The 14,966-nt window shown below is 47.4% G+C and overlaps 1 protein-coding gene across 1 annotated transcript; it reads right to left on the minus strand.

Moving 5' to 3' along the window:
• Nucleotides 1-3,139: 3,139 nt before the first annotated feature.
• LOC109778850 (uncharacterized) lies at nt 3,140-3,844 on the minus strand. The gene has a single exon (XM_020337439.1). The coding sequence runs from the start codon at nt 3,842-3,844 to the stop codon at nt 3,140-3,142; it is 705 nt and encodes a 234-aa protein (XP_020193028.1).
• Nucleotides 3,845-14,966: the final 11,122 nt, after the last annotated feature.

Genomic DNA, 14,966 nt, shown 5'->3' on the forward strand with positions numbered 1-14,966 from the left:
GCCGAGTGGTAGCCAGATGTTACTTGACGATTTGGTACTGGTCTAGCTTTGTTCCTCCCGGGAGTGTATGAATGAGTGGTAGTGGGCCATTACTTTGGTTTTTCCCTCATGCTTTCCGACTGACTGTCTTTTGTATGCTGCAGAGAGCTTGCAAGTTGGGATCCCACTATGTTGCGCTGGAGAAGGAGGTGATATCCCTTCAGCTGGACCTGGATATTGAGAAGCTCAAGAGTGCCCGACTAGAGAAGGAGAAGAAAACCCTGGGAGGTAAGTCATTTCCTCCATTTGGTAGTTGCACACTCTTTTCCCCTTTTGATCCGAGTCATTCCGCTCCGACGAATGTTTGTAGCGAGAACACCCAACTCGCAATGAGGCTCAGGACTTCTATTTCTTTAGAAACCATGAAGCGGGCCCTGGAGAGCAAGAAGGACCTGGCGGTGGCTCAGAAGGAAGCCAGGACCAAGACCAAGCTCACCAACGAGAAGTTGGCTTCAGTTCGCAAATTGGAGGAGGAGATCAAGGACGTCAAGGCTGCAGTCGCCGCTGCCAAAGGCGAGTCCTCCGAATGGGAGAAGAAATGCAAAGACCAAGCCGACACCTTCGCGCAGGAGAAGCAAACTCTGGAGGAGAAGGTTGCGCCACTCACTGAGAAGAAGAATTCTCTGGAGCAATACATTGAGGATTTCCGCACAGAGCAGAGTGAGAAGCTCGACTGTAAGTCCTTCTTGTCCGAACAGAATTCGTGAGCTGTTAAGTTCTCTTCAATAATTAACTCATGAGTTGCTTTTTCTCAATCAGAGCACTGCTACAACATAGAGTTGGAGTTGGAGAGGCTCGAGAGGAATCTAGAACCCTCCAGGTCGCTCGTCGCCGACAAGGCAGCTCTCGCCATCCTGTGTCTAGAAGACCATCTGGAGAACGCCTTAGGCTCTATAACTTGGACGAGGAGCGCCTTGGGCCGGATCGACAAGGAGTTGCAGCCTTGTGAGGAGACCCAGATGGACCTGGAGTCCATCATGACGCATCCGAATGAGGTCCCAGCTCGAGTGAAAGCTTGGAAGAAGTCTGCTGCCCGAAGCGATGCTGATGTGGCTTTGTCACTCGTCCGTGTTCACTGCAAGAACATGGACGAGTAGAAACTGAAGGTCCTCTGAGTGATGAACAACAAGAATCTCAAGTTTGAGGACTTCATGGAGAGATTCACCAAGGCTGCCACACGCATCGCAGACAGGATCGACTTGGAGACCTTCGTTGAGCCAGCCAGCCCTGAGCATGATGCTTAAAACACTTCATTTAATTTGCCTCGGAATTTTGGGTGGTTGCTGTAACCGCATACTTTGCTGAGCCTTGGGCTCGTTTTACTATTGCTTGAGACATTCGAACGGATCAAATCTATGATTTGCGAACCCTAAAGTTCTTATTTGCATCTTGTGCTTTGTTTGACTTAGGCGAAGGCGGGTTTGTAGCTAAGCCCCCTGAGTGAGGAGCAGATCCTCACTTGGGTTATTTTCGACCTAGGCGAAAGATGGTTATCAACTAAGCCCCGAGTGTGGAGTGGATCATCACTCGGATTATTTTTCAACTTAGGCGAAAGATGATTCGCAGCTAAGCCCCCGAGTGTGGAGCGGATCCTTGATTGTTTTTTAACTTAGGTGAAGGCTGGTTCGCAACTAAGCCCCCGAGTGTGGAGCAGATCCTCACTCGAATTATTTTTTAACTTAGGCGAAGGCTAGTTCGCAGCTAAGCCCCGTGTGTGGAGCAGATCCTCACTCGGATTATTTCTTAACTTAGGCGAAGGCTGGTTCGCAGCTAAGCCCCCGAGTGTGGAGCAGATCGTCACTCGGATTGTTTTTTTAACTTAGGCGAAGGCTGGTTCGTAGCTAAGCCCCCAAGTGTGGAGCAGATCCTCAGTCGGATTAATTTTTAACTTAGGCGAAGGCTGCTTCGCAGCTAAGCCCCCGAGTGTGGAGCAGATCCTCACTCGAATTATTTGTTAGATTAGGCAAAGGCTGGTTTGCAGCTAAGCCCCCGAGTGTGGAGCAGATCCTCACTCGGATTGTTTGTTTAACATAGGCGAAGGCTGGTTCGTAGCTAAGCCCCCAAGTGTGGAGCAGATCCTCACTTGGATTTTTTTCAACTTAGGCAAAAGCTGGTTCGCAGCTAAGCTCTCTCCTATCTTTCACCCACTAGGGATGTGTTAGTTTCTGAATGCAGTTATTCACCTGAGTGAGGACGCGGCCGTAGGCCAAACTAGACGATATATGGAAAAAGCAATACTTTTATTCATCTAAGTTCATTCGGGCTAACTATTACAATGGAGAAATTTTATTTTAAGTATAAAACTTGTGGAGCAGGTCCGCATTCCAAGCTCTGGGCTCTTATGTTTCTTTGGTGAAGTTGTAGAGTTGTATGCTCCATTATGCAGGACCTTGGAGAGGGCGAATGGCCCTTCCCAAGGGGGTGCCAGTTTGTGAGGCGTCTGCTGATCCACTCGGAGGACCAGGTCTCCTTCCCGAAAAGCATGCCCTTTGACGTGCTTGTCATGGTAGAGGCACAGGTCTTGTTAGTACAACTTTGATCTTTTAAGCGCCAGCTCACGCTCCTCCTCCAAGAGGTCGAGGCCATCCTGCATTGATTCTTCGGCTTCGGCTTGCGAGTAAAGATCCACTCAGGGGGAATTGTCAAGCAAGTCACTCGGCAAAACTGCTTCTGACCCGTACACCATGAATAATGGGGTGTGAGGTGGACCACTTCGGGGTCGTTCGTAGGCCCAAGAGGACCGACGGTAGCTCGGTTACCCAGGCACCTGTCGCATGCATTAGATCACGCATGAGGCGACGCTTCAACCCTTGGAGTATCAGTCTATTTTCCCGCTCGGCTTGCCCATTTGAGTGCGGGTGTGCCACTAAGACGTAATCGACCTGCGTGCATTGGGTGTAGCAAAAGTCACAGAAATCGTCCGAGTCGAAGTTTGATCCATTGACGATGATGGTGTTGTGGGGGACTCCGAATCTGAATATTATCTCTTTGATGAACTGAATGGCGGTGGCCGAGTCCAACTTGTTTATCGGCTTTGCTTTGGTTCACTTTGTGAACTTATCGACCGCCACCAACAGGTGCGTGAAACCACTCGCCCGGTCTAGAGTGGTCTGACCACATTGAGCCCCCAGACGGCAAACAGCCAGGTGAGGGGAATAGTCTTTAGACCGGACGCCGGCTGTGCGACTGATTCACATAGAATTGGCACCCAACGCACTGATATATCTCGGGCACCCTTGTTGGCGCGGGGCCAATAGAATCCTGCTCTGAACTCTTTGGCAACCAGTGTCCATGAGGATGCATGGTGCCCACATATTCCAGAGTGAATATCTTGCAGTATTTGCTGCCCTTCCTCCGGTGATATGCATCGCTGAGTGACCCCTGTAGTACTTTTCTTGTGCAACTGATCTCCCATGACAGTGAAGGCTTTAGATCGACGGACGATCTGACGGGCCTCGGCTTTATCTTCTGGGAGCTCCTGCCTGAGTAGGTACGGTAGATATGGTTCAATCCACTCGGGAGTGATAACAAGGATCTCTTGGACCAGGTCGATTACCGCAGGGATGTCCACTTCAGTTGGATTGGAGGGATCGATTGGTTGCGGGGGCTCTTCCAGGAAAGGGTCTTCCTTCATCGTGGGCGAGTGTAAGTGCTCTAAGAACACATTCTTGGGCACTATCTTCCGAGTGGTACCCATCTTGGCCAGATCTTCAGCTGCTTGGTTCTTGAGCCATGGCACGTGATGGAGCTCCAACCCCTCAAAGTGCTTCTCCATCTTTCTAATGACATTGCAATAGCCAGTCATCGCCGGACTGCGGATATCCCATTCCTCCATGACTTGATTTACCACTAAGTCTGAGTCACCTTAGACCATCAAACGGTGGATTCCCAGAGAAATCGCCATCCCTACAGGAGAGCTTCGTACTCAGCTTCGTTGTTAGAGGAGTCAAAGTGAATCTGAAGCACATAGTTGAGTCAGTCACCTTTAGGGGACACCAGAACCACTCCGGCCCCGGAGCCATGGAGCATTTTGGAGCCGTCGAAGAACATCGTCCAATGCTCAGGGAGACTCGGGATGGGTTTCTCTTGTTCGATCCACTCTTCGAGAAAGTCCACAAGGGCTTTCTACTTGATGGCTTTCTTGGCTTCAAACTTGATATCCAGCGGAAGGAGATCGATGGCACACTTTGCCACTTGGCCCGTGGCATCTCTGTTGATCATGGTATCAGACAGAGGGGCATCACTTATCACCGTGACCGAGTGCTCTTGGAAGTAATGTGCCACCTTCTTTGTAGTTAGATAGATCCCATATACTAGCTACTGATAAGGCGGATACCTTTGCTTGGAAGGGGTCAGGACTTCAGAGATGTAGTAGACTGGTCGTTGGAGCTTGAAGGTTTTGCCTTGTTCTTCCTGCTCCACAATGAGTACCGTGCTAACAACTTGGCTCATGGCCGCAATGTACAAGAGCAGAGGCTCTTTGCTTCTCGGAGCAACTAGCACCTGCTGGGTGGAAAGTAGGGCTTTAAGTTCCTGGAACGTAGCCTGCACTTCGGGAGTCCATTCGAACCTGTCAGACTTCATCATCAATTGAGAAAGTGGCCGGGATTTTTCACTGAGTCTTGAGATGAACCTACACAAGGCTGCCAGACAGCCTGTGAGTCGATGTACGTCATGGACACGCTCTGGTTGCTTCATTCGGACTATTGCTCTGATTTTCTCAGGGTTTTCCTTGATCCCGCATTTGGAAACAAGGAAACCTAGTAACTTGGCGGCAGGAACCATGTAATGTAATTTACTTTCAGTAGCTAGTAGTTTGTAATAGCATTGTATCTTATGTAACACTTGGCGGTTGACACCATGGCGTGGAGATGGAGATCACCACGAGGAAAACCATGCATGGAGATGAAGATCACCATTGGTAGACTGGGCACGTGGAGATGGAGATCACCATGCGCTGTGAAAAGGGGCTATACCATATCACACATATATAAACTGCCTGTGAAAGTTTATCCCTTTTATGCACCATTCTTTTGCATGGTAGATGTTTTAAGTAGGGTGATCCCTCAAAGGATGTCAATTATAAATGCCTCTCTGAGATTTCGGCGCTCCTGGCTAGGCCAAAATCCACTTGGAAAATAGAGTTTCAGGAGGTTTTATCTTCAGCGGAAGAACGCCTGACTCACTTTTGCAGGGAATGACTGTGATTTGGTATAGCCCATGAATGTTGCTAGTACATTATTGTTTCATGACCTGCGAGTCATGAGTGCGGCAACCGGCAGGAGCCATATGGTTGTCCCATTATTGTATTGATGACTAGCGTGTCAACATGAGAAGCCATGTAATGTAATTCACTTTCAGTAGCTATTAGTTCGTAATAGCATAGTATCTTACGTAACACTTGGCGGTTGACACCATGGCATGGAGATGGAGATCACCACGAGGACAACCATGCATGGAGATGAAGACCACCATGGGCGGACCGCGCACGTGGAGTGAGAGATCAACATGCGCTGTGAAAAGGGGCTATACCATATCACATATATAAACTGCCTGTGAAAGTTAGTCCCTTTTATGCACCCTTCTTTTGAATGGTAGATGTTTTAAGTAGGGTGATCCCTCAAAGTATGTCAATTATAAATGCCTCCCCGAGATTTCGGCGCACCTGGCGAGGCCAAAATCCGCTTGGAAAATAGAGTTTCAGGAGGTTTTATCTTCGGCGGTGGAACGTCTGACTCATTTTTGCAGGGAATGACTCTGATTTGGTATATCCCATAAATGTTGCTTGTACATTATTGTTTCATGACCCGCGAGTGATGAGTGCGGCAATCGACCGGAGCCATATGGTTGTCCCACTATTGTATTGATGACCTGCGTGTCAACATGAGAAGCCATGTAATGTAATTTACTTTCAGTAGCTATTAGTTTGTTATTGCACAGTATCTTATGTAACACTTGGTGGTTGACACCATGGCATGGATATGGAGATCACCATGAGGAAAACCATGCATGGAGATCAAGATCACCATGGGCAGACCGGGCACGTGGAGATGGAGATCACCATGCGCTGTGAAAAGGGGCTATATACCATATCACACATATATAAACTGCCTGTGAAAGTATACCCATTTCATGCACCATTCTTTTGCATGGTAGATGTTTTAAGTAGGGTGATCCATCAAAGGATGTAAATTATAAATGCCTCCCCGAGATTTCGGCGCTCCTGGCTGGGCCAAAATCCGCTTGGAAAATAGAGTTCACGAGGTTTTATCTTCGGCGGTAGAACGTCTGGCTTATTTTTGCAGGGAATGACTGTGATTTGGTGTATCCCATAAATGTTGCTTGTACATCATTGTTTCTTGACCTGCGAATCATGGGTGCGGCTAATGGCAGGAGCCATATGGTTGTCCCATTATTGTATTGATGACCTGCGTGTCAACATGAGAAGCCATGTAATGTAATTTACTTTCAGTAGCTATTAGTTTGTAATAGCATAGTATCTTACGTAACACTTGGCGGTTGACACCATGGCATGGAGATGCAGATCATCAGGAGGACAACCATGCATGGAGATCAAGATAACCATGGGCGGACCGCGCACGTGGAGAGGGAGTTCACCATGCGTTGTGAAAAGGGGCTATACCATATCACACATATATAAAATGCCTCTAAAAGTTTATCCCTTTTATGCACCCTTCTTTTGCATGGTAGATGTTTTAAGTAGGGTGATCCCTCAAAGGATGTCAATTATAAATGCTTCCCCGAGGTTTCGGCGCTCCTGGCTAGGCCAAAATTTGCTTGGAAAATAGAGTTTCAGGAGGTTTTATCTTCGGCGGTAGAATGTCTGACTCATTTTTGCAGGGAATGACTGTGATTTGGTATAGCCCATGAATGTTGCTTGTACATTATTGTTTCAAGACCCGCGAGTCATGAGTGCGGCAACCGGCAGGAGCCATATGGTTGTCCCATTATTGTATTGATGACCTCCATGTCAACATGAGAAGCCATGTATTGTAATTTACTTTCAGTAGCTATTAGTTTGTTATTGCACAGTATCTTATGTTATACTTGGCGGCTGACACCATGGTGTGGAGATGGAGATTGCCACGAGGAAAACAATGCATGGAGATGAAGATCGCCATCGGCAGACCAGGCACGTGGAGATGGAGATCACCATGCGCTGTGAAAAGGGGCTATACCATATCACACATATATAAACTGCCTGCGAAAGTTTATCCATTTTATGCACCATTCTTTCGCATGGTAGATGTTTTAAGTAGGGTGATCCCTAAAAGGATATCAATTATAAATGCCTCCCCAAGATTTCGGCGCTCCTGGCTAGGCAAAAATCCGCTTGGTAAATAGAGTTTCAGGAGATTTTATCTTCGGCGGTAGAACGTCTGACTCATTTTTGCAGGGAATGACTGTGATTTGGTATAGCCCATGAATGTTGCTGGTACATTATTATTTCATGACCTGCGAGTCATGAGTGTGGCAACCGGCAGGAGCCATATGGTTGTCCCATTATTGTATTGATGACCTGCGTGTCAACATGAGAAGCCATGTAATGTAATTTACTTTCAGTAGCTATTAGTTTGTAATAGCATAGTATCTTACGCAACACTTGGCGGTTGACACCATGGCGTGGAGATGGAGATCATCACGAGGAAAACCATGCATGGAGATGAAGATCACCATGGGCGGACCGCACACGTGGAGAGGGAGTTCACCATGCGCTGGGAAAAGGGGCTATACCATATCACACATATATAAACTGCCTGTGAAAGTTTATCCCTTTTATGCACCCTTCTTTTGCATGGTAGATATTTTAAGTAGGGTGATCCCTCAAAGGATGTCAATTATAAATGCCTCCCTGAGATTTCGGAGCTCCTGGCTAGGCCAAAATCTGCTTGGAAATCAGAGTTTCAGGAGGTTTTATCTTCGGCGGTAGAACGTCTGACTCATTTTTGCAAGGAATGACTGTGATTTGGTATAGCCCATGAATGTTGCTAGTACATTATTGTTTTATGACCTGCGAGTCATGAGTGCGGCAACCGGCAGGAGCCATATGGTTGTCCCATTATTGTATTGATGACCTGCTTGTCAACATGAGAAGCCATGTATTGTAATTTACTTTCAGTAGCTATTAGTTTGTAATAGCATAGTGTCTTACGTAACACTTGGCGGTTGACACCATGGCGTGGTGATGGAAATCACCATGAGGACAACCATGCATGGAGATGAAGATCACCATGGGCGGACCGCGCACGTGGAGCGGGAGACCAACATGCGTTGTGAAACGGGCTATACCATATCAGACATATATAAACGGCCTGTGAAAGTTTATCCCTTTTATGCACCATTCTTTTGCATGGTAGATGTTTTAAGTAGGCCTCCCTGAGATTTCGGCGCACCTGCCTAGGCCAAAATCAGCTTGGAAAATAGAGTTTCAGGAGGTTTTATCTTCGACGGTAGAACATGTGACTCATTTTTGCAGGGAATGACTTTGATTTGGTATAGCCCATGAATGTTGCTTGTACAATATTGTTTCATGACCCGCGAGTCATGAGTGCGGCAACCGGCAGGAGCCATATGGTTGTCCCATTATTGTATTGATGACCTGCGTGTCAACATGAGAAGCCATGTAATGTAATTTACTTTAAGTTGCTATTAGGGTGTTATTGCATAGTATCTTATGTAACACTTGGCGGTTGACACCATGGCGTGGAGACACGAGGAAAACCTTGCATGGAGATGAAGATCACCATGGGCAGACCGGACACGTGGAGATGGATATCACCCTGCGCTGTGAAAAGGGGCTATAGCATATCACACATATATAAACTGCTTGTGAAAGTTTACCCATTTTATGCACCATTCTTTTGCATGGTAGATGTTTTAAGCAGGTCATCCCTCAAAGGATGTCAATTATAAATGCCTCCCCGAGATTTCGGCGCTCCTGGCTAGGCCAAAATCCGCTTGGAAAATAGAGTTTCAGGAGGTTTTATCTTCGGCGGTAGAACGTCTGGCTCATTTTTGCAGGGAATGCCTGTGATTTGGTATAGCCCATGAATGTTGCTTGTACATTATTGTTTCATGACCTGCGAGTCATGGGTGCGGCAACCGGCAGGAGCCATATGGTTGTCCCATTATTGTATTGATGACCTGCGTGTCAACATGACAAGCCATGTAATGTAATTTACTTTCAGTAGCTATTAGTTTGTAATAGCATAGTATCTTACGTAACACTTGGCGGTTGACACCATGGAGAGTTGATGGAGATCATCACGAGGACAATCATGCATGGAGATGAAGATAACCATGGCCAGACCGTGCACGTGGAGAGGGAGTTCACCATGCGCTGTGTAAAGGGGCTATACCATATCACACATATATAAACTGCATGTGGAAGTTTATCCCTTTTATGCAACCTTGTTTCGCATGGTAGATGTTTTAAGTAGGGTGATCCCTTAAAGGATGTTTTAAGTAGAGTTTCAGGAGGTTTTATCTTCGGCGGTAGAACGTCTGACTTATTTTTGCAGGGAATGACTGTGATTTGGTATAGCCCATGGATGTTGCTTGTACATTATTGTTTCATGACCCGCAAGTCATGAGTGCGGCAACCGGCAGGAACCATATGGTTGTCCCATTATTGTATTGATGACCTGCTTGTCAACATGAGAAGCCATGTATTGTAATTTACTTTAAGTAGCTATTAGTTTGTAATAGCATAGTATCTTACGTAACACCATATCGTGTAGATGGAGATCATCACGAGGAAAACCATGCATGGAGATGAAGATCACCATGGGCAGACCACACACGTGGAGAGGGAGTTCACCATGCGCTGTGAAAAGGGGCTATACCATTTGACACATATATAAACTGCCTTTGAAATTTTATCCCTTTTATGCACCCTTCTTTTGCATGGTAGATGTTTAAAGTAGGGTGATCCATCAAAGGATGTCAATTATAAATGCCTCCCCGAGATTTCGGCGCTCCTGGCTAGGCCAAAATCCGCTTGGAAAATAGTGTTTTAGGAGGTTTTATCTTTGGCGGTAGAACGTCTGACTCATTTTTGCAGGGAATGACTGTGATTTTGTATAGCCCATGAATATTTCTAGTACATTATTGTTTCATGACCTACGAGTCATGAGTGCGGCAACCGGCAAGAGCCATATGGTTGTCCCATTATTGTATTGGTGACCTGCGTGTCAACATGAGAAGCCATGTAATGTAATTTACTTTCAGTTGCTATTAGTTTGTAATAGCATAGTATCTTATGTAACACTTGGCGGTTGACACCATGGCGTGGTGATGGAGATCACCACGAGGACAACCATGCATAGAAATGAAGATCACCATGGGCGGACCGCGCACGTGGAGCGGGTGTCGTGGTACTAAGACTGACAGTAGAATAGGGGCGTAAGTATGGAGAGGCAAGATCCTAGCTATGGCGAAGTTGTACACACGAGTTTTACGAGTTCAGGCCCTTCTCGAAAGAAGTAACAGCCATACATCTTGGAGCCCGGAGGCGGTTGTAACACCCCGCATGTAACTTGCCATATTTGTAACTCCGACTCTTGCCATTTCCGGCTATGTGTTATGATTTTCCCTCCGTTGTCGGGTTTTGTCTTTCGTTTTGTATTTTGTCATGTCATGCATTTTCATATCATGTCATCATGTGCATTGCATTCGCATACGTGTTCGTCTCATGCATCCAAACTTTTTCCCCGTTGTCCGTTTTGCAATCCGGCGCTCCTATCTTCTCCGGTGCACCCCTCTTGTTTTCTTTCGTGTGCGGGTGTCAAACTTTGTCGGAATGGACCGAGGCTTGTCAAGTGGCCTTAATATACCACCCGGAGACTACCGGTCAAGTTTCGTTCCATTCGGAGGTCGTTTGGTACTCCAACGGTTAACCGGGCATCCACAATGTCCGTTTGAGTGTCCAGCAAAACCCCCCTCTAAAACCAGCCCAAAACCCACCAAACTCTCTTCCATGCTCTAGGTCGTTCGATCACGATCGTGTGGGCGAAAACCGCACCTCATTTGGAGCCTCCTAGCTCCCTCTACCTATTTATTTGCATCTCCCCGGAAAACGCACTCAGTCCAACCCTAGAAAATTTCCCTCCGCGCCGCCGGACGCGTCCGCCGTCGGCCGGACACGTCCGCCGCCGCAGCCAGCCACCGCGTGCCACGTGGCCCGCATCGTGCTCCGCGCCGCCGGCCCGCCGGGCCCGTACGCCGCCCCCGCGGGCCCGCGCGCCTCCCCGCGGCCGAGCCCGCGCCTCCCGCGGCTCGCCCCGCCGCCCGCCGGTCACGCCGCCGCCGGCTTCCTCGCCGCCGCCGCCGGACCTCCGGTGCTCCGCCGCCTCCACGCCGACCGCCGCGCCCGCCGGAGCCCGAGCCCCGGCCGGCCTCCCTCTCCTCCTTCGGCGCCCGCTCCGGCAGGCCTCCCTCTCCTCCTCCGGCGCCCGCTCCGGCCGAGCTCAGGCCCGAGCCGGCGAGCTCCTCGAGCTCATGTAGCTCCCGATCCAGATCCGCACTGTAGAGGTTGACTCCCGTATCCCTTTTTTTTCTAAGTCTGGGATAATCTGCAGCATGTGCACTTGTTCATAGCTCCATAACTCCGTTCATGTAGCTCCGATTCACGCGTGTAATATGTCAAATTGTTCGTATCGTGATGCTCTTCATTTTGTTAAATTGCACCATGTTCATTAGAGGTCATATTGATGCCCAAATCTCTGTTGGAAGAGGGCTAGTTGCTGTTATTCTCTGGTTCTTATCAGAACTTGGAGATTTGTCATTTTTGTATCATTTAATCTGTGCATCTTATGGGCATGAGCTCTACATGTGTTTTGAAGTATGCCATGCCATCTTTCCAAGGGTGTATTCCATGTATTTTTGTGATCTCTGTGGTGACTAGCACAAGCATTCAAATTAGGCTCCGTAATATTTCTGATTTCAGGGACTTAGTGATTTCTCTAAGTCCTTGTCTGCTGTTATTTTGTTGCCATGTAAACTTGATGCTACAGAGAGATCCATGCATATTTTGGAGGTGCTCACTAAGGATATTTTGTAGATATATTTGTAATTGATCCATTCCTGCAATTGTTTGCAACTATGGAGTGCCATAGCATGACTCAATCTTGCTCTACTTTTGCTATAAAATATTTCTGGCAGATTCTTAACATGATATGCAATTTTGCCAAGCTTATTGTAGTTGATCCATACATGCTATGCAATTGTTCTTGCCATGGTTAGCTTCACAAACATGCCATCATGCTGTAGGTATGCTTGGTTTGTCATGCCTTGCTCTGTAGTGAGTGCATCAAGCTCACAAAGAGGCCGACATATTATTATTTCTGCCATGCTCTGTTTTCTGTCAAGTCTGAAACCTGATAACGAAACTTGCTATGTTTACATGCTTGCCATCTTATCTTCTGGTCCGTTTTGGCTTATGGTCAGTCAGAGACTTTTGTCATGTGAATTTATTAGAACACTTCCATGCCTTGTTTGGCTATGTTAAGTTCTTGTAGCATGTTGATTTCGTGCTCTGAACATTGCTACCTGATGCTGTTTTCTGCCATGTCCAGTTTTTCACCAAGTCTGTGAACCTGTTATCTTTTGCACTTCTGCCATGCTTGTTTGAGCTTGATAGGTTGTGTACTAGCCGTAGCTCAGTGTTCATATTTTGTCAAGCATCTCCTGTAGATTGCTGCCGTATGCTTTGTTGCTATGTTGGGGGTGCTGTAGCATTGTTACTTGTTGTATTTTAAGTGCTACCATGCTGTTAATCACAGATTCGTGTCATTCTTGTTTTGCTTGCCATTTGCAAACCGTGCATCCGATTCCGGTGATCTTTATATCGATTTCGACCGAATTCATCTCATCTTTCCAGTGGCATGCTTGCTTTGCCAAGTTACTGCCATGTTCATCATTTTCCTTCCGGAGCACGCATATGCATCGCATATCATATCTTGCATATCATACATGTTTTGCATCATGTTGCTTGTGCATTTCTCGTGATTGATTGTGGTTCCGTTTGTTTGTTTTATTGTCTTGGGTAGAGCCGGGAGACGAGTCCATGAACGAGGAACCTGTCGAGTACGCTTACGAGGATCAAGCTTTCGACAACTCTGAGAACCTTGCAGGCAAGATGACTACCCCTCGAAATCACTTCTATCTTTGCTATGCTAGTTGTTCGCTCTATTGCCATGTTCGCTACCTATCACTTGCTATATCTTTTCTCCCATTTTGCCATGTCAGCCCATGACCATCCTTTCCTAGCAAACCGTTGATTGGCTAAGTTACCGCTTTTGCTCAGCCCCTCTTATAGCGTTGCTAGTTGCAGGTGAAGTTGAAGTTTGTTCCATGTCGGAACATGGATATGTTGGGATATCACAATATCTCTTATTTAATTAATGCATCTATATATTTGGTAAAGGGTGGAAGGCTCGGCCTTATGCCTGGTGTTTTGTTCCACTCTTGCCGCCCTAGTTACTGAGATGCCGGGATTATGTTCCTTGAGTTTGCGTTCCTTACGCGGTCGGGTGATTTATGGGACCTCCTTGATAGTTCGCCTTGAATAAAACTCCTCCAGCAAGGCCCAACCTTGGTTTTACCATTTGCTACCTAAGCCTTTTCCCCCGGGTTTCCGCGAGCCCGAGGGTCATCTTATTTTAACCCCCGGGCCAGTGTTCCTCTGAGTGCTGGTCCAAACTAGAGCACCGTGTGGGACCGTCCCTTGGCAACTTGGGTTATGTTGGTACCGTTACGCTTCGCTTATCCGGTGTGCCCTGAGAACGAGATATGTGCAGCTCCTATCGGGATTTGTCGGCACATTCGGGCGGCTTTGCTGGTCTTGTTTTACCATTGTCGAAATGTCTTGTAAACCGGGATTCCGAGACTGATCGGGTCTTTCCGGGAGAAGGTTTATCCTTCGTGGACCGTGAGAGCTTAGGATTATGTTCCTTGAGTTTGCGTTCCTTACGCGGTCGGATGATTTATGTGACCCCCTTGACAGTTCGCCTTGAATAAAACTCCTCCAGCAAGGCCCAACCTTGGTTTTACCATTTGCTTGCTAAGCCTTTTCCCCCGGGTTTTCGCGAGCCCGAGGGTCATCTTATTTTAACCCCCGGGCCAATGTTCCTCTGAGTGTTTTTCCAAACTAGAGCACCGTGCGGGACCGTCCCTTGTCAACTTGGGTTATGTTGGTACCTGTACGCTTCGCTTATCCGGTGTGCCCTGAGAACGAGATATGTGCAGCTCCTATCGGGATTTGTCGGCACATTCGGGCGGCTTTGCTGGTCTTGTTTTACCATTGTCGAAATGTCTTGTAAACCGGGATTCCGAGACTGATCGGGTCTTTCCGGGAGAAGGTTTATCCTTCATTGACCGTGAGAGTTTATGATGGGCTAAGTTGGGACACCCCTGCAGGGTATTATCTTTCGAAAGCCATGCCCGCGGTTATGAGGCAGATGGGAATTGGTTAATGTCCGGTTGTAGATAACTTGTCACTTGACCCAATTAAAATACATCAACTGCGTGTGTAGCCGTGATGGTCTCTTCTCGGCGGAGTCCGGGAAGTGAACACGGTTTCTGGGTTATGTTTGACGTAAGTAGGAGTTCAGGATCACTTCTTGGTCATTGCTAGATGACGTCCGTTCCGTTGCTTCTCTTCTCGCTCTCATTTGTGCAAGTTAGCCACCATATATGCTTATTGCCGCTGTAGCTCCACCTCATTACACCATCCTTTCCTACTAGCTTAAATAGTCTTGATCTCGCGGGTGTGAGATTGTTGAGTCCCCGTGACTCACAGATTCTACCAAAACAGTTGCAGGTGCCGACGATGCCAGTGCAGATGACGACGTCGATCTCAAGTGGGAGTTCGACGAGGAACGTGGTCGTTACTATGTGTCTTTTCC

The sequence above is a fragment of the Aegilops tauschii genome, chromosome 3 (assembly GCF_002575655.3).
Source record: "Aegilops tauschii subsp. strangulata cultivar AL8/78 chromosome 3, Aet v6.0, whole genome shotgun sequence".
NCBI lineage: Eukaryota > Viridiplantae > Streptophyta > Magnoliopsida > Poales > Poaceae > Aegilops > Aegilops tauschii.

Coding starts and splice junctions, on each gene's coding strand:
- LOC109778850 (XM_020337439.1), bottom strand. CDS start 3,844: ATGACTGGCTATTGCAATGTCATTAGAAAGATGGAGAAGCACTTTGAG.